Genomic DNA, 25352 nt, shown 5'->3' on the forward strand with positions numbered 1-25352 from the left:
TAAGGTCCCTTTATCCCAAGCCATTCTAGGATTCTATTATCCTATTGTGTCATATGCATTTTTAAATAGTAATTGTAAAATATTCGATCCTACTATATAAAATAAAAATGTCATGGATAATGAAATCTGACCAAGTAGAGCACAACATATCACTCATGTAATGACTTACTTTTACAAATAGGAGATTTTCCTGTCCATTTCATATCTGGTTTACATGTCCGATGTTCTGATCCACCAGCAAGAAAAAATCCTGGCTGACAGGTATACACCAAAGTATATCCTAAAGTAGGAAGATCTATTGCTTTCACATCTACATGTGCCGGTGTCTCTGGCTGCCTACAAGCATGAGCTGCAAAGGGTTTTTAAGAGTTAGAAAAAGTGATGGCAAACAGTGTCCATAGGATTAGTGTATTAAATTTAAAACAAACGCATGCCAACTTACTCCCTTTTATTCAGTAAGCTTTGTACACCTCTTAGAAATGTTATTATACTCTGTGTGTATGCTTTTCTTACCATGGGAAGATGGAAACAATACTATCAGATATTATTGAGCAAAATTAAATCATGATAGCAAGACTGAAAATTGTTACAATGAAGAGAAGCATGTACGATTGCACATGTCCTGTGAATTTTTGTACTGTCACAGCTTCAAGCATCAGTTCCATTTTAAAGAGTCTTGAAAATTAGAGTGGTTACTGTGTTAAATAAATTCATTATAAATTTCAAATGACATAAAAGTTCCATAGGAAGGCTTTGTCATAGTACACTGATTTTAACAGACACTGTTGCTCAGTATGTTTCTTCCTCTGTGCTCCAGTGCATTAATTTACAACAATCCAAAGTTAATTTTAAATAGGATAAGAATTTAAGGTCATTCTCATTAAATATTTTTAGCTTAGATGAGTGTATTTTAATACAATAGTTATTCAACGTCCATAAAGACGTAAATACAGTAATCATTTATATATCCATATATAGCCCAGAAAAGCTGAATTTTGGTAAGTTGTAGCTTATAATTCACAATATCTAGCCAACAGAATAGTCCCATGCATATTTCAGGCCCCTGTTCACTATTAATCCAGTACACACACAAAAAAAATAGATTAACTTTAAGCAACTAATGCAGTGGGTTAACGAGGACAAACTTTTCTGAACAAAAATTATTGTATAATAATATTATTGTATCATAATGCAATAATATTTGTATAATTATTTCTAATTAAATTGTTGTGAACCTCAAGAAGAAAATATTATCTGAAAAATCTTTCTTCAACATAATATTCTGAATAAATCTTTGTTCTTAGAATAGAAGGAAAAAAAAAAGAATAGTTAAATAAATTTGACTTTTTTTTTTGTAGCATACTATTTACTATTAATTTACACATGCATCAGTCTGTAGCTCTTTCAAAATTGCACAGCATACAAACTCATTAGATAAGAAAACAGACTTACGAATACATTCAGACTGTATGCCACTCCAAGTTAAGTTAGCAAGACAAGAACGGGTGGTAGATCCCTGAATATGATAACCTTTCCTGCATCTGAAAAAGACTGTGCTTCCAACCTAAGGATCAAAACAGAATATTAGATGAAAGAGGTATTTCCATCATCTGTAGATAGATATCAAGACTGTGATAAGTTAGTAGAGTTTTTTTTCAAAAAGTGTCCTCTGTTTACAGTATTTAAGTTTTTGTATGAGATGAAAATCTTGAGTAATTCATCTTCCATAACCTTATTTGAAAGCAGTAAGTTGAAAAATATTGACAAGGCTGTGTGCATGGAAAAGAACATGACATGCATTTCAGTTTATTACTTTGTTAGTGTAACAGAAACAAACTAAATGACAGAAATGTACCTCTTTGTGTATATCACTGCATATATTCAATAGAACTTGATGATTAAGTCTGTTTTAAAGGTTTCTCATTGTGTGACTTCATTGAAAATATTTTTAAGGGAAAAAAAGGAAAAAAAAAAAAAAGTAACAGTTGTATCCATAATTAAATTCCAGAAAACTCCAGGTCACAATTCTTTACATTGCATTTGTTACTATTAACTACGTACGTTTTACTGGAGATATTCAACTCACAAAGAAATGGTTTGGAAGCCTTTCTATGGTCAACTGTGATATGACCTTTCCAGAAGAAAAATAACTATGAAAACTCTACTTAGGCATGTTTTGAGGAAAGAAAAGCATGAAATCTGGATAAAAATTTAAAAGTGATGAAGGAAGACCTTCCATAATATAATGGAATTATTGATGGCATTGATAAAAGTAACCAGGATGCTACTGCAGTCCAAGATATTTGAGGATGTGGGGCTGACCAATGAGATATTGCTCTAGTTTTCCATAAAGTACTTCGACAATACATATGATATGGTGAAACAACAACAAAAGTTAATATTATCTGTAATTATACAATTTATTAATAAAGTAACATCACACAGATAAATGCAAGCAAGTTGCAAAAATACTAATCAATGCATATCAATAAAATAGCTTGCAGGTATACAAATGCAGATCACTCTACATCGCAAAATTCAGTAAAGGACTTCAATGGACATTAAAAATGGGCAGTAGTTTCAAAAATAGCTACTTAAGTTAACTGTACAATCAGGTACCTAAAAACAGATTATCATCAAGGTAGGTGTTCAGCAAATGTAACTCCAGGTCTTCCTGAAATGGCTTGGGAAATCTACTGCTATTGTTAAAGGTCAAATTATTGATATGGCTTTGCAGACATATCTATTTATTACTATTTTTAAACATATTCATCCCTCTGTCTTGCCAAGGACACACAGTGTGTCTAGTAGAGACTAGAATAGTCTAGCTAGTCTTGATTGTCATTTTGATTCCTGTAAAATTACCAATTGTGACATCAGTGAGCAATGATGAGCTGCAAATATTTCCTCACTGATCCAAAAGATGAAGAAAAAAAAATCTTGTCTAGGTTCAAGGTAGTTACAGAGTTACTTTTTTTTCCTCTAATTTTACAGGAAAAAAAATAAAAACAAAAGCAGTCTACTCTTTTTGTAATTCTTTGATGAAAAGAAAAAATATATTGGAACTATTTGCAATAGTCACAGGGCAGGGAAACAGAAACGTCATAAAATGAAGCAGGACACCAAATGAATGGGGCAAGAAGTGATGTTTGTAGATTGGGAAAAAAACTACAAAGGTCAGCTGCCTGTCATAAAACCTGTTAGTAATAAGGAAAGGCTGTTAAAAACTGATTTATTAAGTCTGGCTAAGTCATATAAACTGGCATACTCACGTATGCAAATGAAAAATAATCCACCTCACTAGTATTAAGGTAGCTCTACGTCTTGCTGTAGCAGTGATACAACCATAGTAATGTCTATATGCACAACTTTAACACGGTTATTACTATTTGAGTTTGAGAGCGAAAGCATGTTTTTGAGAAAGATTATGTCCAGAACAGATGAAGACCTACTATTGCTTCTAAAAGTGAAGAAAAGTATTCAACTGAAATTAGATCAATGAATTGTACAGAATAATTCTGGTATAAATATCAAAGTCAACTTATAAAGCAGATTAAAGTGGGAAAAGAAAACAAAGCAAAACAAAACAAAATAAAAAACAGATTAAATTAGTTACAAAGGTTAGAGTTGTTTTTGAAGACATGATAGAGACAGGTACAAGTGCAAGATGAGGCAACTGCACCTATTACTAGAAGATCCTTCCTGGGGGTGAGGCCACAAGACGTAGCTAGGGGAAAAGTGCCTGGGCACTTGTGAGCCAGGCAGGAGCTGAAGGTGAAGAAAGAAGCTCACAGCCACAGCAGTGACAGACAGCACAATTGCAGGACAGGGAGGGTTACTAATAAGTACAGGAATTTACAGCAATATTTTTTATTAAATAACAATTCTAACTTGATCATAATACCATGTGGCACACTGTCCTAGGTTCAGAAATAAGCAGGAAACCCAAGCAGCACATATTTCAGGTTTCAATCACAAATATTTATACCTGAAGAATCTATCAACATTAAGTTAACTGGTCTAAATAATGACTGTGAATTGGTCATTTTTGCATCTACTTTTATTTTCTCAGTCACTTTTATGACTGCCACTTGGTAAACTAATATCCTGTGAGGAATTTGGAAATCATAAAAAGGACATTCATCACAGAGAACATGGATCCACCACGTAGAATGACTTTGTCTTCCCTGACTTTGAAAAAAATGTAACATGAATTGCTAGTTTACGAAAGCCACTTTCTGACTTTTTGTCAAGGACTACATGGCCTTTGGATCAGACAGGTCTTCGGTTGTTAGGTATTTACTGACTATTCATCAATGTAAGAAAGAATTATGATCATAAAGCAAAGTAATTATATCATGTCATATCATATTAGGTAATCAATTTATAAATAGTCCTCCCTATTGAAGTCTCCTAAAGGACTGAATACATGATATATTGCAAGGTTAGAAGTTCTTTCTTTAAACTGCATTAAAAAAAAAAGGGGCGGGGGGGGAGAGAGAAAGAAAAACACCTCAGAATGAAGCCTGAGCTTTTATTAAAAAGGAGTGGAAATTTCCAACGGTTTACATTAGACAATGAAGCCTACATATAATTCAATACGTTTGAGGTTATTAAATGCATCTTCAATTTAGGAATCTAATAAATAAAAGAAAGAATTACCTCATAACCTCTGGAACTGTTCTGTATTCCAAAATGTGGAGTGCCAGGGTCTGTACATGCATTGTGAGCTGGATCTAATGTAAAATGTGAAACATGACATATTATTATCGCATAGAAAGATTAGTCTAAAACTGTTTGCAAAGATTAAGTCGTCATCAATGTTTAGCGATGACAAGAATCATATTTTTAATGCACCCGTGTATTTCTACGTATTAAACTCTTATTTCCAATTACATTTCAAAGATAGATCACAGTACTTTGTTTCAGTACATTGCCAATATTTAAGGGTATTTTTTGCAGGTACCTTTAGCAATGTAGTCTTCAAAATTAGGATTGCATTCATTTCTACTAAACTTCTAAACTTTTTTGAATATATAGCATATGCCATCCTCATGAAATACCATTCACAATTCAGGTGGAACATATACGGAAGTATTTTCCCTCTTTTCTTTTCCAAGGAACAACTTAATGATTAAATCAGATTTCTAACCAAAATAAAATAAAACAAAAAAACTGCTTTCTTATAGCAAGTCAAGTGTTTCAAATGGACTATTTTCTCAGCTGTTGTTGGAGAATAAAAATACAGCCCCCTTCCCAACCAAGAAAGGTACACCAGCAGAGTTTAGCTAATTATATGATCCTAATTTTCACAAGTATATCTTAACACAGCCTGAAATTATTTTTGACATTTCATCAATGTCCCCTTTGCATTCTGATGGTGTATTTTCTTAAGGCATGTCCTTTCAAAACCACCAGGTAGATAGCATGGGATCTAATCTGATGAATCCCTCTTTACTATGCGATTCCCTCTTGGCAACCAAGTCTGCTTTTGTGATGACACTGCAATTTGAAGAATATAATTTGGGCCTATATTTCATCTGTAACAATTTTTAGCTTTCTGTAGAGGAAAAACTGACACATAAAACATATGCCATTTCACTCTCAGTCAACATCCATTTTCAGAATTGACCATCATTAGAGCATTACAATTCAACTGGACTGATATTTAGTAAAAGCTCCAAAAGTTAGGTGGACGTTGACCTAACATGCAAGAATAAAAATGAAACATACTTAGCAGCTCAAGGACTTCTTACAAATTATCATCAGCTGGAATACTATTGATCATAATAGAAACATGAAGCCAAATTGACTTTTTAAAGATTTGTTTAATCTGAAAAAACAGTGGGGAAAAAAAGAAAGCATTCTCACACTGTTTTAAGGAAATGACAAATATCCAGGAATAGAACAGCTTGTCATCATTTGCTATTATGTGGTACTTCTGGCAATAGTTCTATTGTTCACAGATCTTAACTTTCCAATTGCTGAATAATGATAACTGTAAATATTTTAGGTGCTCTAATGTTTTCCTATTACAACAGCATAAAAATTACTATGTAAAGGAAAACTTATGTCTGCTGCAGTATTTTTCATCTACTTATATATTATGCTATATAAACAGAAATGCCATTATTACATTTTCAAATTTGATTCTTCATATAGACCTTACATTTTGTTTTTCTAAACCTTGTCTCACTTAAAAAAAAATATATTGCCCAATTCATAAAAACTATGGACAGAAAGAATTTTGAATTAATTTTGAATTGTATTGAGTGTTAACATCTTAATTTACAAATACAGGCTGCTTTCAATAGTCACGCTTGCCACCTTCTCCCAGAGTATGCAGCCCAGCTCTTGCATAGAGCCAATATCTCAGCCACAGGAAAACTTATAATTGGGCTACAGTCTATATCTGAAAAGATTTATAGAAATATCAAAGAGGACTTTTCTATTATCACACCAAAATCATTTTCTCTAGCAAGTCACCCCAAGTTGGATCAAATACTGATGTCAGTGGGAGTTACAGGTGTCCAGCATTTCTCTCAGTTAATCTGATTATGTAACAAGCTAAAAGCCTACCACTTGCACATCAGTCAATGAGAAACTGATAGTGCTTGGCAGTTTATCAGAATTTCAAAAGATCAGACCCTGCACGCCTCATCCTTTTGAGCTACACCAGCCACTTTCACAAGTTCCAAAAAGCTTTTTGATTTAGGATTGATTCTGACAAATGCCTTTAACTCTCCAGTGACAGAATCCAGTCTTTAATCTACCAAAGTCTTCCGTGTATCTAAAAGACTCTAAAAATAGATGGAATAAATTTTTGCACTTGCACTTACTGACATTCTGCATTTCCAGCAGACAAGCAATCATGTAAATTTACAAATTACTTCATATGTGATTGTGTTTAACCTAGATTTTTTATACTCAAAATATAACCTTATTTATCTGGTTCTTTTTATATTACACAGAAGTTTTCTATATTTGGAAAGCTAATTGTTAGGCTTATGATAGTGCAATAGTTTATCAAGAATATTCTCAGTAGAATCAGCACAAGAAATGGTAGTTAGTACCAATGCATGTTGGTTGTATTCCACTCCAAGTACCATCTGCTTGGCAGAATCTTCTTGAAGAGCCTATCAGAATAAAAGGGGGTCTGCACTGAAAGCTAACTTCAGATCTGTAGGTGAAACTTTTTCCATTGAGGCGTCCTTCTGCTGGAGTACCAGGATCACCACAAAACACCGCTAATACATAAAAAAGGGAAGAAAAAAAAAAAGTTATTACAACTGCATGTGCTTCATCTGATGCTCAGAATTATTCTCCGTTGTTTAGGTGCAAGTTGGGCATACTGAATATGAGTGCAAATGCTATGTTCATTTATCAGTAGGGTTACAGCTCAAATAAATTCTTGGCAGCTATTTAAAATTAATTGCCGCTGTTATAGTTATTATAAGCATAAAATTTAACCTGGAAAGATAGACCTTTTAATTGAGACACTTTAAGGCTGATTATACTTGGATGACAAAGTAATTTCAAAGTAGACGATGTTAAATGTATCCATTCACACTCAGGTAAGATGGCTGGAAATTTTTGACCTAATTAAGTAAAGGGAAAAATGTTTTTCAGAGTCTTGACAAGACTTCAAGCACTGGAGGAGTTGACAGATTTAGAAGAAGCTGGAAAACAAATAGTGACAAGATATGAAGTTATATACTCGCCTTAAAAAAGAAAAAATGGATTAAGAAAACAGGGCAAGGCTCAAATATGAGCTTAAGAGTTAGGAACCTTGTTTTCACCTGTTAATGGAAATAGAAAGAGGGAACTAGAAAAGGAAAAGTGTAAGTGAAAATTTTAATCATGTTCACCACAAGTCAAATTCAGAACATTCAAAAAGATTATCCATAAGGAAAATGGTGATGGGGCCAATTAGATAATAAGAGATGGAGGTGACTTTTGGGAAAAGGAGGACCATGATCTTAAATGGGTAAAAACACTCAATTTCATAATGAGCTGTTTTTTGGAAGAAGGAAGAAGAATCTTGTAGTAGTCCAAACAATATGTGATCTAGCCAAGTACCTTTTGAGCTGTGAAAAGAAAAATGACTGTAGCCTGAGACAGTTTGGTGAAGCCCAACACAACGTATCCTGAAAACTTACGCAAGCATTGTGGGATGTCTCCCCGCCATATTCCTCGACCCTCACAGGAGAGAATAGCTGTGTTAGATAGCTGATAGCCTTCTGCACAGCTGTAACTCACACTGGCACCCCAGCGATAATCAGATCCTTCCACTTTCCCATAGAGTACTGGTGGAGGGGGACCACAGGTGATAGCTGAATCACAAAAAGAAGAGTTTTAATTTCAAGATTTTATAGCAGTTAGGAGAATGCAACATCATATTTTGTTATACTTTCGTAACTAAAAAATAAGTAAATCTATGCTGTTCAGCCTTAAAAAAAAAAAAAAAAAAAAAAAGCCTGTGTTGACAAAGCAGCCTGTAATAGACAGAAAAGCAATTTAAATACAAAAATACTACCTCTAGGCTTAGGAAGTCCCTGACCTGTTGCCGTAAGCCAGAAGAGCATATACCTTACCTAGTCTGAGTCCCTACAAAGTCATCGGTGATCACTGTTGGAAACAGGCTACTGAGCCAGGTATAAGTATTGTTAATATGTATGTATAAATATTTGCATTTTATTTTAAATTAATTTTGCAACACTATTCAAAGCCCTTTATACAGGTCTGTTCATTTACTTGTTCCTTTTCTTGCTTCCTTTTCAGAAGACAATGGACATTGGCTCTGTTCATAATTATGTGCTAAAGACTCTTTAGAACTACTCTGATGTTGTCCAGCTTCTGAAAGAGTGCACAAAACGATGCAACTTGGAATGATCAAGTTTGCATTTACACATCAGTTCTTTCAACAAAGAGCACATCTGAAAATCCACTCAGCCAGTGATTTCTACAACAGAAAGTATGGTCTGACAATTACACAGGCCAAAATTTAATTATAGACACTTCAAAGTGCTAGTGGATGTGGTGGCAGTCTAGGTCCTTTATAAGCAGCAGATACCCTGGGCTGTTGTATTTAATCTCTAAACTGATGTAACAGTGCTCAGAATTTTCACCAGACCTCCTTATTCCTTAAAAGTTTCTTATTATTACAGTCCTATCCCCACTATGACCTTTATGTTAGTACTTGTAATCAACTATTTGTAAAGAATCTTTACAGCTACTTATGATGGCTACACTACTACAACACAGGATTCTTTTAAGGTAAATACGGTTTGGAGGATCCATTCACAGAATTTTGGCCATTTAATACAATATAAAAGAGCCAAAAAGGGAAAATGGCTACTTCATTCCTAGTTTTTTTCAGCTGACCACTCCAGTAATCTTCATCACAGATTGATTTGGTTCTACTGTCGTCATTAGTGTCAGTATTTTAACTAATTTTGTACCATGACATATATACTACATAAACACAAATGTTACACAAATATTTATTTGTATGTTTTAGTTGCATTTGCATGTTAATCATCCCAGAGAAGCTTTGACAATTTCTGTATAAAATGTAGGTATATATTTATATACAAATAAAAATTTATTTATTTATTAGTGAATTTCGTATATAGTATCAAAATTGTATTTGTAAATTATTTTTCAAATGCACACCTTTGCAAATGGGTTTACTCTGGTTCCAAGTGCTGTCCTTTATACAACGCAGGGTAGATGAACCAGAAGGCTCCATCAAATATCCTGGATTACATTGATAGCTGACTGTCTTATTAAAGGTGAAATCATTTCCAAACTGGATGCCATTTGCTAATGCACCTGGATCTCCACAGCTGATCACTAGCAAGAAAAAGAAAAAAAAAAGTGTTTGTTTGTTTGTTTTTTTTAACAAACACATAATGAAACATTGAACTGTGTATAGCTGATGTCCCTTTTATAGTGCACAAAGCAATAACAATTTTGAAAAATATATTTTGAACAAAATCAAAAACAATATTTTTTTCTAGTTTAGAATTTGAATTTTAAGGTTTTGCAATATAATAAGCCAAATATTATGCTAAAATACAATCAATTCATTAAATCATAGAATCACATAATGGTTTGGGTTGGAAGGGGCTTCACCAATCATCTAATTCCAACCCCCCTGCCATGGGCAGGGACACCTCCCACTAGACCAGCTTGCTCAAAGCCTTATCCAACCTGGCCTTAAACACCTCCAGGGATGGGACATCCACAGCTTCTCTGGGCAACCTGTTCCAGTGCCTCACCACCCTCACAGTAAAGAATTTCCTCCTAACATCTAACCTAAATCTCCCCTCTTTTAGTTTAAAACCGTTATTCCTTGTCCTATCACTACACTCCCTGACATGGAGTCCCTCCCCAGCTTTCCTGTACCCTTTAGGTACTGGAGGCCGCTATAAGGTCTCCCCGGTGCCTTCTCTTCTCCAGGCTGAACAACCCCAGCTCCCTCAGCCTGTCTTCATAGGAGAGGTGCTCCAGCCCCTTGATCATCTTCATGGCCCTCCTCTGGGGCCTTAGGCTATTTATCTGACATTACATCTATCAAGGAATGAGATTAGGTTGGTTTTCTAAAATGTTGTCTATGTTGTCACCCTTCCATACTTTTGAGTAACTTCCTCTCAGGGTCATGAGTGACCAGTAGCCTTTGCCACCCCTTTCCCCCAATCCCTGGGTGCCCGTGCTCAAGGCCAGCTCTGATACTGTGCTGACATGTAACCTGGGAACAGAGTGCAGCAGAAAGAGCTGAGAGCTGTGAGAAGCTTTGTCCAGGGCCTCCCACTTTGTTTGGTAGCTGCAGTTAAACTCAAAGCCTCACCTTTGGTCTTTGAGCCACATTGCGGTTATGCCTATGCCTGGCCACGTACCTCGCTGACTAGACTATCAGTTTGCTCTGGGACCTGCCTCATCACATGCTGACTTGCCTGGGGATCAGTGGATAATGCTTGACCCAGGTTACTGTCATTGGATCTGCTCTGCCCTTCTTGCTTGGTCTGGCCTCATCAGCAAGGTCACTGCACCTGCTGGCCTCGCTGACCTGCTCTGCTCTGCTGGAGTAGCTGAAACTCGCTGCTCCCTGACCCCTTAGTAGGATCAGTATCAGTCAGATATGGCTCAAATGGCTCACTGTATAAACTGGTGGAGCAATGTAGCCATCTAGATAAAATCTGATTTAGACCTGTGTACATAAGACACACAAAAAAAAAATCTAAAGAAAACTCTAGAGGAACACTTATTCTTAGGAATAATGTCATATTTTTAATTCACAAGACATTCACAAGATAAACAACTACAGAAAAGTTACCTATGTATCCATCTTAAAAAGATATCTCTGATAAAATATAGCATATATTAAAATTGAATGTACCTTTAAGCACATAAAATATTTATGTATCACAACACAGAGGAATGGGAAAAAATATATTTTTTTCAATCTAGCAAAATAATCATTTTCAGAAGCAGGCTGGTGATCTTAGCACTTCAAAGCTTTGGAGGAAGAAAGTTTATTTCTGACCTGTGCAGTCTGGAGCAGTGCCAGTCCATGTTCCATTAGCAGTACAATGTCGAGTAGTTAGCCCTGAAGTTTTGTAACCTTCCCAGCAGGCATAAATGACCGAGCTGGAGAATAATATTCCATCACTGTATATTATCATACCATTGGCTGGAGTGCCAGGGTTCCCACAAGATACAGCTGTGAAAAAGGTTAAAAAAAAAACAACAGTATTTCCATGACTGTTGACTAGCTGGGAAAAAAAAAAAAAAACAGTCGATTTTTAAACAGCATTCCACGTTCTAGCAAATATTACCAAGAAAATGCTTAATGGGTGTAATTTTTAGTTAATATCCTGACAGACCTATGCCTCTGATTTGCTCATAGTCACGTTTCTACTCCCTTCCTGTCTTCTGGTATCTCCTCTTTCAGTTGCAAAAAAAATAAATACAATCATTTCTTTCTTGAATCAAGAAAAGCATAGATGTTCTGTATTGGCATCAATATCTATTGAGCACCCGTAGCTCTACATTAATACAATGATGATGTTTAGCTTCATATATCTAAGATTTAGAAAGGGGTTTAATTAAGGTGTTGGTTTTTTTTGCCAGCAGACCAGACAATCATGGGAGAAGAATTTGTTTCTTTGCTTGCTTGCTTGCTTGTTTAATTATTTTTCCTAACATTTCTGTAAGGCGTCTTTATTTGACCATCCCTGCAGAGAAGACACTGGCAAAAGTATCATAAAATTCCAGTTCTGTGCAGAAGTTACTCCTCTTTATATGAATAAAATAAAAATAGCATGAGGTTAAGTGATTAGCAGTGTTAATCAAGAGTTAGGAAGAGAAGTGCATATAAATCAAACTCTTTCCTTCAGTCTTCCCTGAAACTTGAATTGGTTCATGAGACTGAAAGAACATACTTATGATGAGTCTTCTAGAGGTTTCAAGAGCTGGCAAGAGTTTCTTCTCTTCTACAACATCCGCATGCGTGCGCGCACACACACATAGAGTATCTAAAGGTGTTAAATGTTTGGTCTAACCCAATGATATCATCAAATATAAAATTAAATTTAATGGCTTGGATTAAAGTGGTGGGATAAATCTGGAAAACAGCCAAATGCCCACTCAGATGCTCACTCAATCCCCATCCTCAGAAGGAAGGATGCCAAAGCTCATGGATCAAGAAAGACAGAGGAATTGCTTACTAATTACCATGGTGGGCCAAACAGACTCAGCTTGGAGGACATTAATATAACACATTGCTAATTAAAATTGATTTGGACAGGGACAAAAACACAAACATTACAACACTTTTCCTCCCCTCTTTCACAAAGTTAACTTCACTTCCTTATTGCAGGCTTCTCTAACAACCTGTCAAGAGGTGCGAGGAGGTGGGAGGGCTACATTTACTACACAGCAGTATGGTGTAGAAACTGTAGCTCCTTCTTTCTTTTCAAACTGGAGGAATTCCAGTCATAATGTTAATAAAACAAATTAAAGACCATTTGCAGATACTGGTCAACGTAAAACATTGACCTGCATTAGAAAAACTTGGATACATTCATGAAAATTAAATGTATTTATGGAATTTACACAGGGACAATGAGTCTTCAGATGCTTAATATTTGACAAAACAAGAATTTGCAGTAATTAACTATAAAATAATCCTTACAATATACATATAATGTTTATTACTTTTCCTCATATTTGGTTAATTCAGTTTATGACACTCTGAGAGCAATCTAGTCTTCCCATTTATGCTAATAACAGAATCACAGAATCACAGAATGGTTTATGTTGGAAGGGAGCTTTGGGGGTCATCTGATCCAACCACCAGGGAGACTCCACGACCTCTCTGGGCAATCTGTGCCAGTATTTAGTCACCCCTAGTCACAGTGAAAAAGTGTTTCCTCGTGTTCAGATGGGAGTTCCTGTGTTTCAGTTTGCACCCATTGCCTCTGGGCACCACCAAAAAGAGCCTGGCTCCAAACTCTACACACTCTCTCTTCAGGTATTTATATGCATCGATAAGATCTCCCCTGAGCTTTCTCTTCTCCATGCTGAATAGTCCCAACTCTTTCAGCTTCTCTTCATAGAGGTACTCCAGTCCTTTAATCATCTCTGTGGCCCTTTATTGGACTCTTTCAAGTATGTCCACGTCTCTCTTTAATTGGGGGGCCCAAACACTGGACACAGCACTCCAGGTGTGGCCTCACCAACACTGAGTAGAGGGGAAGGATCACCTCTTGTGACCTGCTGGGGATACTTTGCCTAATGAAGCCAAGATTATTGTTAGCCTTCTTTGCAGCAAGGCCATATTGTTGGCTCATGTTCAAATTGGTGGCAAACAGGATCCCCAGGTCCTTTTCTGCAAAACTGATTTCCAGCTGGGTGGCCACCCAGAATAACAGTTATAATTTAATAGTTTTAGATTACAGGATTCTGTTAAACATAATTTGCCAAATAAAAAATGATTTAGGCTATTACTGATGTTTGGAATCACTCATAAATGTCTTTATTTTAAATTGAGGTTTTATTCACTTTTCACATTTAAAATTTTGAAGAGAAAAATTCAGTAGGATGGAACTTGAAACTTCTGTCATGAATGGAAGTAGTAGCAGGAAGCATTAAGTGAACTATGTTGGTGGTGATACACAATTGTCAATATGGAATGATCTAAGAAAGGGTGCACAGCTTTAGTTTTCAAATTTAAAACACTCCAACTCCTTCAGGAAACTGGCATTAACTTTTGTTATCTTCATTCCCATGAACCATACTCTCTTTATATTCACCAATGTACCTGTACATGGAAAATAGCCTTAGATACATTTAACTTTAATTTTGTGATCATGGTATTGTTCAAACATACCAACAGGAACATGCAAAAAAAGTTTATACAAATTCTTCTGAGAAGTTTCATAACAAAAAGAACACTGTAGCTTTATCTTCCACTGTTTTATTATTGTTATTGTTACTGTTATTGTAAAATCATGATTTTAAAATGACATGGAAGGTCTACCATATTAAAATTATTATTATGGCCTTCAGATAGGAGTAAAAAGGAAGAGGTGTATTTCTCATAATACTTCATACTTCAACTTCATCATTTTGCAGGCTAGACAGAAATACAATATCAGACTCCCTGCTTTTCTCTGCTGTAGGACTGTTACAGTTGTCTCTATATGATCCAGGTTGCTTTGTAGGCATCCCAGTCTGCCCCTAAATCATCTGTATTTTTGGTACAGACAAAACTTTAAAGGATTTGTCTTTAGATTTGTTTTGAATTACTAAGGCACTCAGTGATCACACAATGTGATACAACTGTATTCTAGCTATCCAGTATTTACTACAGATTTGGCTGACCTCAAAAGGGTTGTATGAAATGCTCTGTAAAGAATATGTGTAACTGACCTGTAACTGCTCACTGCAAACTTTACTGCAGCAACATTTTAAATGACTTTTGCTTTTGCTATTAGAGAACCACAACTCCAGTGATCTCTACTGATCAAGAAGTACTGAGTAACAGTCTGCTATAGCCCACTAAAACCTCAACCAAGAAAATAAAAATAGAATATACGCTGGAATAACCCTCTTTTAATTTTTTTTTTTAGCTGAAATATGCTTCATATCAGATAATCGAAACAGAAGCAGACACAAGTGCTTTTGTTTTACACGTGGGTAACTGACCATTAATATGTAATGTATAACGTAAATTTCCTTGTGAGTCTGAAAAAAGTTGATTGCAAATTGTTACTAAATGACATGGACACAACTGGCATACCAAAGATTAAAGTAAAATGTAAGGAAGAGAGATAAACTTAAATGAAAAATATAGATACTGGTGTTTATCCATTATTCCCAGCTTTTGGTTACTAATATTGGGCTGAGGAATCACAATGTGATGGTCAGATATCCTGTCTCTTTCTGGACATAAGTGAAATCAGTCTACAGACAGAACCCTGATATGATGAATCCCAAAAGGATAAGACAGCCCTTTTTATTACAAATTGTCATCCCAAAGCCTGAAGATCGTAGAGATTATTGACAGAAATGCCATGTTTTTTGTTGATTTCACTGCCAGCTGCTATGTTTAGTTTCTAAAACTAAAAAAAAAAATAAAAATCTATGTTTAGTTCTATGATTTTAGTTCCACTTGTGCAGATCTTGGTTCTGTACAGGCATGATATTCAGTGAAGGTGTTGATGCAAAATTTATCCATGCTCTTTCTCTTTCTAATAGGGAGCTTTTCATATCTTAAAAAAGAAACAGCAATTCTCAGAATTCTGCAGGAAGGAATGTTTATGGTGCTTCTGAGAATACTTGGGCTCCTCTCCGCTTCTTTTGACCTCAAATGTTCTGAAGGATTTTTGTTTGAAAACATTTACCATCAAGACCATCTGTGAAAATGACAATGAGGACTCTAATGACTTTTTTGCCAATAATGGCAATGCCAGAACTGGCATGGAGCCAGGGTTATCAATTCTGAGGTAACTTTCAGCAAGTAGTAATTTTAATAGTTCCCTTCCTTCCTTCTTCTTTTCTGCCTATGGGGTAATATGTATTGACAGGAAACCTTTTAAATATTCTTGGGTTTTATAAGCATTTTGGGGTCTGTGGTGATCTATATCAATTTATTTAGCAGGTGCCAAATCACTCAAACAATCACAGATTCAAAGAAAGGGATTAACACACTAAGATCTTATGCAGTGTGTGACTTCCTGATGGGTGGAAAAAATATCAACTATATTTATTGGCAAGCTGAGATCAAGCCAGTTATAAATTCAGAGGGTTTGGAAACCCCCATCTTGTTACTGTGACATGCATTACACAGAGTGTACAGCTTAAAAGATGGTCTCCTCCTAATCTCTTTGTTACTTATACTAAACAAGAAACAATCCAAGTAGAAGAGAAAAATGGAAAGAAAGGTTTCATTTCTTTTGTTTTTCTGGAAACGTAAGGTTGAAGAAAAAGAAAAAAAGAAACAAAACCAGCAGCATTTCACACAACACTGCCACTGCTTGCTGCCATACTTAATGTCTTCATGCAGGGACAGAAGAAAGGACACTGAACAACTTATATTTTCTACTGTAAATATTGATCCTGTGCCCACTGACATTTTAAAACAGCTATGGTGATATCTACACTGACAGAGAACCAGTCTGTGCTGAAGGATACTGAAAAAGAACCATTGTTACATGAGGAGACTGAGACTGTGATAAAATCCCTAAGCAAAAAACATCATGAATTTGTAAAAGACATTTTATCCCATCTTCCGGCTGATCATTTAGTATAGCAGAAAAGATAGTACAGAATCCATTAACTCCAATGAATTAGATAAACCAACTTTTCAAGCACTCTTGGAAAGCAAGAAGTCATTTTAAAACTTTAGTCTTCCATTACTGGTTTTCAATTCTGACATTGCATAAAAAGAATAAAAGTTTTTTATTACATATTTTTAAATTTTATTCTTAATTGTGTTTTCCAGAAATATTCTTTGTTGCTTTTCTTCTGAAAGAGCTAGCATAAAAACAATCTCTTTCATAAAAATTAAATCTAATTTATGTAGAGAAATATTTGTTTATTTATACTTAGTTAAGAAAACATTATTTTTTTCATTTGTTCAGTCCTTGATGTGTAGACACTACACAGAAAGATAATATGAAAATACTTTATTGCTAGAAGATGGATGACAGATTTACTTATCACTCCATTTTCATATTTTCAATCAGTACCATTTAATTTTACATTTAACTTAGATATCTATTCTCTATTTCCAGTCTCATTATTTGTTTATTGTATTATTTTCTCAAAGTTTTTTTTATAAATATATACTCCAATATATACTTAGTTTGGACTTAGGTTTTAAAACAAAGCATTAAATGCTTGCAAACTGTATCAAATTTCTGCAGAGAAATTTGAAAGCATTTTTTTTGTCATATAATTTTCTTTCTAATTAAATAATAAAATTTCATTAGTAAGGTATTCAATGGTGTCATAAATGTCGATGCTGTCATCAATACCTACCTTCACACACAGGCTGTATACCTGACCAAGAACTATTAAGCAGGCATGTTCGTTCTGCAGATCCTCTCAGCTGATAACCCATTTCACAGGAGAAACGTAGCAGACTTTTTATTTTGAACTCATCCCCTAGTCTAGACCCATGAGCTGGTATTCCTGGATCATCACAATAGCCAGGATTATTTCCTATAAAAAACAACACAGCAGAATTATTGGGACAGAAGTTATACGTAACTGCAATGGTAGTGGTACGATTCTCTCTTGCGAATAATACTACTAACTGGATTGTTTCTATTACAGTCAACCACTCTTCTTCCAGGTGTCATGAAACTAAAGATGAAAATGGCATGTATTTTTAACCTACTTCTTATCTTCGATCTAAACAGACCTAAACATAGAATTTGATATAAATGAGAGAGAAAAGACAATTTACACAGGAAGCACCCCGTCAACATTTCTGAAAAAAAATTTTTAAATAATAATAATTTTCTACACATGGTATTTTATTGTTCAACTCTCTAAGAGTATTAACTTCTGATAAGAAAAATTAGAGAACAGAAAGAGTGAGTAAAATCATATTTAATATTCTTAATAAATATATCTGAAATACTTGTATCTGCAGGAAAGACTAAATGGTATCTCTGTGCCTATCAGGAACAGAAATTTGCTTACCTTTTTAGTTACTATGCAACGGTTGGCTACAGAGTTAGAAGAGAAAAAAAGTGCAGCAAAACAGTCCTCTCAAACATGTCTTTACAGGTCTGATGAACTAATCAACTGCCTTGTCAGATAAAGTAGATGCTACAGTAAGAGCTACCCAAGGTTGACAAGGAAGTATGGTCTCAGTAGCAATGATTAAATACATTTTCTCATAAAATTGTCTCTCCCCTAAACTGTCATTCACAATGGTCCATAGAAAAAGTTTCTATTTTATAATCCTTCATTTTCTTTTTTTTTTTTTAAGTTATACCTCTGAATTTCTATTCAAAAGGAAGGGTTTTTTTTTTTGTTTTTTTTTTTTTCCAAAATATGCCTATGTAGTTCCACGGGTTGAACTTGATATCTTTTTATATAGTTTTATTATTTCAATAACACACACTTCTCAAGACAAAATCTTGAACAATAGCAAAACGGTTGAGAAAACTCACAAAAAAAATCTTATTTTAGAAATGAAAATTTGTATTTGTCAGAAAGTATGATTTTAGAGTGTGCAGCAGGAGGTCTTCAGTATAGCAAGTTTGAGACAAACAGGCCTTGGTTGTGTCCACTTTGCTTAGTGCTAGCTTCTTCTAGAACAGATTATTCTTGTTACCCTGCTGTGCAGCATTTGGACCTAGATTTCCTTGTCCAAATACATACTTGGAAACATGTGAGTGTCTTGAAGCCAGCTGGTACATTCTGTCTACACATGTACTATTAAACTTACTCTCTGAAACTGGTGGCTGCATCCAAAGTGCCCACTGAGAATGATCTCCAGCATTAACTCACAAACCACCTGTGCATTATTAGATGGGGTGCTCACTGGGATGACTGAAAACCATTCCAGGGACTATTCTGTGGTTTAGGTGATCAAGTACTAGTGTCCAGGATCTACATCCCAGCACTTTTCAATCAGCAGTCCAGATATGGCCTCTGAATGCCACTTCCTTCCCTTTCCCCCAAGACATTACTATTTCACAGGCATTTTCTCTGTTTAAAATGCATGAAATAGTATGAGGGCTGTGATTCAGGCTATCACTGTAGTGTGTTTATAGCATGAAACTGAGATATGTGGGAGAGACTTTGGCTTGGAGGAACTGTTCAGGGAAGAAGGATCTAGGGTTCCAAAATTCTGATGATGTCCCATTTTGTTTGTGGACATAGATGCTGTGGAAATTATCCTAGATAAAGGACCATATTTTTTTCTTCGGACACTAGTTTTGTCTTGGAGAAAGCTTAAACTAGAGCCAAGCAAATTTATAGGCAAACAGTACAGACAAAGACAATCCTAGAGTTCTGGAGTCTAGGCGCTTTTTACTTAGCAATGTAGATGATTACATGTTCATTACTGAAAAATAAGTGGGAGTCATCCTAAAAAAAATCTCATTCAGTGTGACTCTGAACACTCTCAACTATCACTTATCTCATAAGATACAAGTGGCCATCACTGAATCAGGTCCCAGGGGAAAACAACATGGAGATCGTATTTATATCATCAAGCATTCAGACATATATCAATATATAAAAAAGAAATAAGCCCAATGCAGAAAGAGGTTTCAAGACTGTTTTACATACCTCTTTAGTATAAGCCAAATTAGCTGTCTCATTTGTCCTGGACCCAATCATTCTTTCACTGACATTCTGAATACAAATTATTTGTATATTTTTAAAAGGAGTCAGCTCCTGAATATCTAACATGGAAAGTGTAGTTACTTTTATAATTCTAAATGCTTTAGAGAAATCAGACACTTTTTATCTTTTTAATCAACACAGATTGCTTTCTCCTTTTCCTACAGAATCTCCTTGCTTACAAGAGGGCGTCAGACCAAAATCAAACTTAGAAAATTAAATTCTGCATCAGTAACAATGTTTTAGTTGCACTAGATATGTTTTCATTTCTGATGGGATGATGACAGTAGTCTTTCATGGTCAAAAAATCTATATTTTTATAATACAGACACAAGTCTATAAAAAGTCTCTAAAAATATTATCACACTGAGGACTGTTATCTGAAGAGTCTCAATTGCTAGAGATTAGAATTTCTTTCCACCAGAATCAGAATCTCCCTTGTGGTAGGAAATGTTGGGTAATAGCACCAGAGGGCTCTGACATTTAAAATTTTAAAGTCTTGATGCAATCTCAGATCTGGCACCTTTTACTGGACAAAAAGGTGACCGACATAAACCTGAGCTTAAGATAAGCAAGAAAAGGCCAATTCTGTGTGGAAATTATCCATATGACTGTCCTGCAGAGATTCCTTTCAGGTTTAGGCATAAAGACCAAGACAGCAATGAGCCCTAGAGCTGTGTGAAGACTCTAATTAAACTTTCTTCTTTAAGCAGTAGAGAGCAGACAGGATACGTGAGTGATTTAAATTTACTTCCTTTCCACAGTGCTTCAAATTCTGTTCAGCGTCTTTACAGAATCAGTTTATGAATGGACTGTTGTTCAAGAACTCTAAATAAGAGTACAAAACTTAAATATCTTACACCTATTTGAATTAATGAATAATGGTCAAATCTGAATTGAACCACAATGAACCAGATGGGCTTAGGGGAAGATATAAGAAGATTTTATAATGTGCAATAATGGAACAATTTTCTCATTAGACAATTTTCTCCCACAACTTTACAGGTAATTGCTTTCTTGTATTCTGTAGTGTATAGGCTTGTTTCTGTTATAAAACTAATTAATATGCTGTGGATGTCCTTAGTAGCCAATCCTGATCTGAACTCTTGACTTCAACAAAAACATACAATGTTTTATGGCTCCTTCGAAATTTGCATAGTTAGTCTGGGGGGGAATAAACTGTTCATGAACTTCCTGGCAGCACTAAAAACAATGCTATAAACAAAGGTTTATAATATTTGCACATTGTTGTACTAATAAAGAATACTCCTGTAAGTGAAAAAACGAACATAAGGCAGGAAGTTTACCAACCAGTACATTTGCTGTGGTGTTTTTTAATCAACATTTTTATGTGTAACAATCTATATTTACACAACAGTGAATAAATGTATGCATGTAAAGAAGAACTCTAACAGTTTCAAACAGTGTTTTTTGGCATCTATTTACTGCAGCATCCAGCTGTATCATCTAACTAAAGAGCAAAGGTACCACAGTAATGACAAAGAGAATTGGAGCAAATGTTTCCAAATATTTCAATAAATGGTTATAATTTATCTGAGTGGCTTTTGGTGAATTAAAAGATAACTGGAAAAACAAACAAACAAACAAAAAAACCACACCACAAATATCTGACTCCAGTTAAAATTGCTTGAGAATACCCTTACTCATGTAATTACAAGGTGGTTTGTACAACTACCTGAACAGTGAGGGAGAGTCCCACTCCAGTGGCTATCTTCTTGGCACTCCCTTGTAGAATTTCCTATGAGCCTTCGACCCGCTGTACAAGAATAGTGAATTATGGAGCCATATGTAAATTTGTCTCCTGAAAGAACTGCATTGGCAGGTACCCCAGGATGTCCACAAGAAATGGCTGGCGGAGGAAACAGCACAATATTATAAGATATATTTATGGCACAGAATAAGCATGTTATAAGTATTACATACAAAGCCAGTACACAAAATAAACTTATTTCTGGATTTCTGCTCTTTCATCTTTTAAGTTTCACTGTCACTATAGATCACTTACTGGTCCTTCATAATACTTGATATAGAAACTATATGTAAAACTAACTTATCCAGCTTTCCCTAGAGATATACAGAACTCTCCTTCCTCATTCATTTCTATTCATTGTCCTCACCTACAAACTATACAGATCTTTTCTGTTAAGGCTGGGAAAGAAGAAACAGAAGAAGGTTAATGTTGCAGTGTGCATCTTTATTACAGATATAGTAATGCTAAGTAGTTTTATCATACCTATAAAATAACTAGAGGCAGTTTAGGCAGTACAGAGAAATAAAAAAAAATAATAATCTGTATTATTATTTTAACAATGTGTTGCACTAAAGTGAGCAAGAGGAAAATGAGTTACTGATCATTCTGGTAAATTATGAATTATATTTATGCTGAAGTTAATGGGTACATTTTGTTTGAGAAAAAATCACCTCTACTGTTTTGGTATAGAATAACTTTCAAACAAGTAGTTGAGAACTGTTATATGAGGAAACATGGAACCATTTGTCATTTTAAGGTGAGGTAGAAATAAAATTCTGAATGCTTTCTGTGCAAAACTTAGGTCATGCAGTGGAGAAAGAAAATCAAAGAATATATATTTTACATAACTGTAGTAAATAGTCACTCAACTTAAACCGGCAACACTTAAGAAAGAGGTATTGAGCTTGAGAAGCCTTAAAAGTTAGTTGAGTATATGATCTATGGGTCAAATATATTTTTAAAGAAGAAAAAAAAAAGACTTAATTATGGACAACTTCTGATGACTATTGTTTCTGACATTCATCAAAATTATTTGTGTTATAGTTGGTCCCATGATAATATCAAACTGACTGCAGAATGGATTTTTTCCAAAAGGCATGGTCCCGACCACTTTTCTTCACACACAGCTGTGTGTTCCTGCTGCTTTCCTTGAGCTGGCACAAGTATTCATGTGGCAAACGGTAACCAAATCAGGACACTGATCTGGCTGAACAGTACACCCACAGAAATAATAACAATAATTAAAAAGTGTTTAGTTTTAGTTTTTAGCCAGATCAATTACTTTAATGAGCTCGCTGCACTACCATGCAAATGCAAGTCCTGCCACAATTCTGAAGGAGCTGCAGTGGGGGAAAAGGAGAGGTTAATGGAAACATCAGAGTTCTTGGAAGAAAAATCATGTAGATAACCTTAATGTGTTCGTATAATGATTTGTAGTGAGTAGCATAAAATTTTCCTAGCTTAAAAAGAAAATAATCCATTTTTAAGCAATGGCGCTCGTGTACTACCTTGCATGTAAAAGAGCAATGCTCTTCTACTTTTCTACTTTTGAACATGAATTGTTCACAGTAAACATAGTGTCTACTTTGGGTCTGAAATTCATCTTGCCTGCCTCTCCAAGTATTGTGTAGTTTTCCCTATCCCAAAAACAATCTTAAACTTTAAAGAGATTGTCACTGATAACCTTTGAAAATTAAATCTCTTTTACAGTGCTTGAAAAGAGTCTGAGAGACTACATCTATGAAAAGGTAACCAGATTTTTCTAATAGAAAAAGGCCTATTCATTTCATTGCGAGTTTATCTCAATGAAAGAATGTTAAATTTTTCCTAGAGATATTTGAGGTTCAGATGGTGTTTCAGTCCATCAGCAGCAAATTAGCAACAGCTAGCCCAGTAAATGATTGAGGAATTTAGGCACCTCCCAGTCTTATTTGAAAGTTCCCAGGGTCTCAATCAGTAGTCCCCAGAGCAAGGTCAGGAACTCCTATTCTGAACAGATTAACAGCTAGGGCTTTCCTGAAGCTCTCCCTAAAACCAGAAAGCCATGTAATTGCTTCCAAACTTCCAAAATGCTTCAAGTGGAAAGATGGGTAGCTATTATGGGTGATTTACATTCCCCATCTTCTTCTGCTCCTTCTGTAAAGATTGTCCTGCCCCCTGTCCTGGAAGGGATCACTGGGCCAGGGACATAACAGTTTTTTGAAGACATAAACAGTGAGGCATATGCAAGCATCAGTAAAATATTCTTGCCAAATGAACAATCTTATACAACTATTTTGTATTTTTAAAGTCATATATTGCTGAATTATTTCATTGCTGAAATGGGAATAACCTCAAGTTTTAGATTTTAGCTCTTATTGACAGATACTGAAAGTGTAGATTGTTCTAAAAAGCAAAACAAAACTGTTTCAGTCATGCAGATATTAGATACACAGCAGTAGGAAGGAAACAAGCACAAAACAAATTCACTAGTCTAGTAATATTTATTGATCTGATTAGTATGTAGATATAAATTCATATAATAAATTGTTTAAAAAACAATCACATTTCTGTAAAGGAAAAATAAAACCAGCTGATGGGTTTTCAAATTAAAGCATACTTTAATTTATTATTTCCTTTAATTGCATTGTAATTCACAATACTGATGTCAGAAAATTAATAGTGATCAGAGAAGAAAAATATCTCAGTGGAAAATGAAAACCAGCCAAGCTGTTGTTTTCTAGAGATTTGAAGCTCAATGAACTGATTATAGGAATCAACTGAAGATTTCCACCCTCAGGAAAAAGTGATAGCGGAAGTATGAACTTAAGTTATGAAAAGACCCTCTTAAGCAAAATTTTCCTACACAGCTTTCCATACATTTGGTCTCACATGCCTACTACGATACGAGGTCTGAAAAAAATATTTCTTGTAAGTATTAATTGTTTTAGACTATCAATCCTAATTATAACATATGAGTAATACCTTTAGATTTCCCTATCTGTTTTTAAATATAATAACAATACACCAAATTGGGCAAACAATCTTTCCTTTCTGACGTTTGAAAAAATAGTTCAATAATTCCCTCTGAAACCATTTTCACATCAACAGTGAAAAGCTGCATGCCATCTTGCCTTAATGTTTTCTGACTGAGCTGTACAATTTGCAATATGTTGCTCATAAAATCCAGTTTTGTTCCTCAATAAAACCACACACTTTTTCTCCTATAATGACTAAAAATCATGAACCACAAGGTTAAGCCTGAATGAATAGTGTTAAAGTGAATGAATACTTACACAAACACTTTGGTAGTGATCTGTCCCATAAACCATTAGCATTACAGGTCAAAGCAGATGAGCCCAACAGATAAAAGCCCTTCTTGCAATGGTATGCCACACTTGTTCCGTACTTGAAACTTTCAGGATAATTCTGCTGGCCATGCCGAATAGCATTTTCCACAAAACCAGGATCAGAACAATTCACCACTGTAAGACAGGAAGTGTTCATCAACAGTGCATATTAACAATGTCATAAATAAAGTGATACAGTGACTTTTTTGTTACTTCACTAGCGGCTCATGACTGTTATCCATCTGATATCATCTGTGATTTTTATTTGACGAATATCAGATATGTTCTCAACTGATCAAGACTTTAGATCTTTTTTGCTTTGAAAATAGCATTCTAATCTTACTCCAGTTATTGTAACAGTCTTGGACATGCAAGTG

The 25352-nt window shown here is 35.0% G+C and overlaps 1 protein-coding gene across 1 annotated transcript in view; it reads right to left on the bottom strand.

The window, feature by feature from the left end:
• CSMD1 (CUB and Sushi multiple domains 1) overlaps positions 1 to 25352 on the bottom strand; it is a 1150797-nt gene that overhangs the window by 21209 nt on the left and 1104236 nt on the right. Inside the window, exons 55-64 of the mRNA XM_035542943.1 lie at positions 24922 to 25110; positions 21572 to 21745; positions 17551 to 17733; positions 11549 to 11725; positions 9676 to 9855; positions 8160 to 8333; positions 7074 to 7247; positions 4663 to 4736; positions 1453 to 1564; positions 170 to 349 (exon numbers count right to left, since the gene is read on the bottom strand). Coding sequence (XP_035398836.1) covers positions 170 to 349; positions 1453 to 1564; positions 4663 to 4736; positions 7074 to 7247; positions 8160 to 8333; positions 9676 to 9855; positions 11549 to 11725; positions 17551 to 17733; positions 21572 to 21745; positions 24922 to 25110 — 1617 coding nt within the window. The remainder of the gene's footprint in view (positions 1 to 169; positions 350 to 1452; positions 1565 to 4662; positions 4737 to 7073; positions 7248 to 8159; positions 8334 to 9675; positions 9856 to 11548; positions 11726 to 17550; positions 17734 to 21571; positions 21746 to 24921; positions 25111 to 25352) is intronic.

Source organism: Cygnus atratus, chromosome 3 (assembly GCF_013377495.2).
Source record: "Cygnus atratus isolate AKBS03 ecotype Queensland, Australia chromosome 3, CAtr_DNAZoo_HiC_assembly, whole genome shotgun sequence".
NCBI classification, from domain to species: Eukaryota; Metazoa; Chordata; class Aves; order Anseriformes; family Anatidae; genus Cygnus; species Cygnus atratus.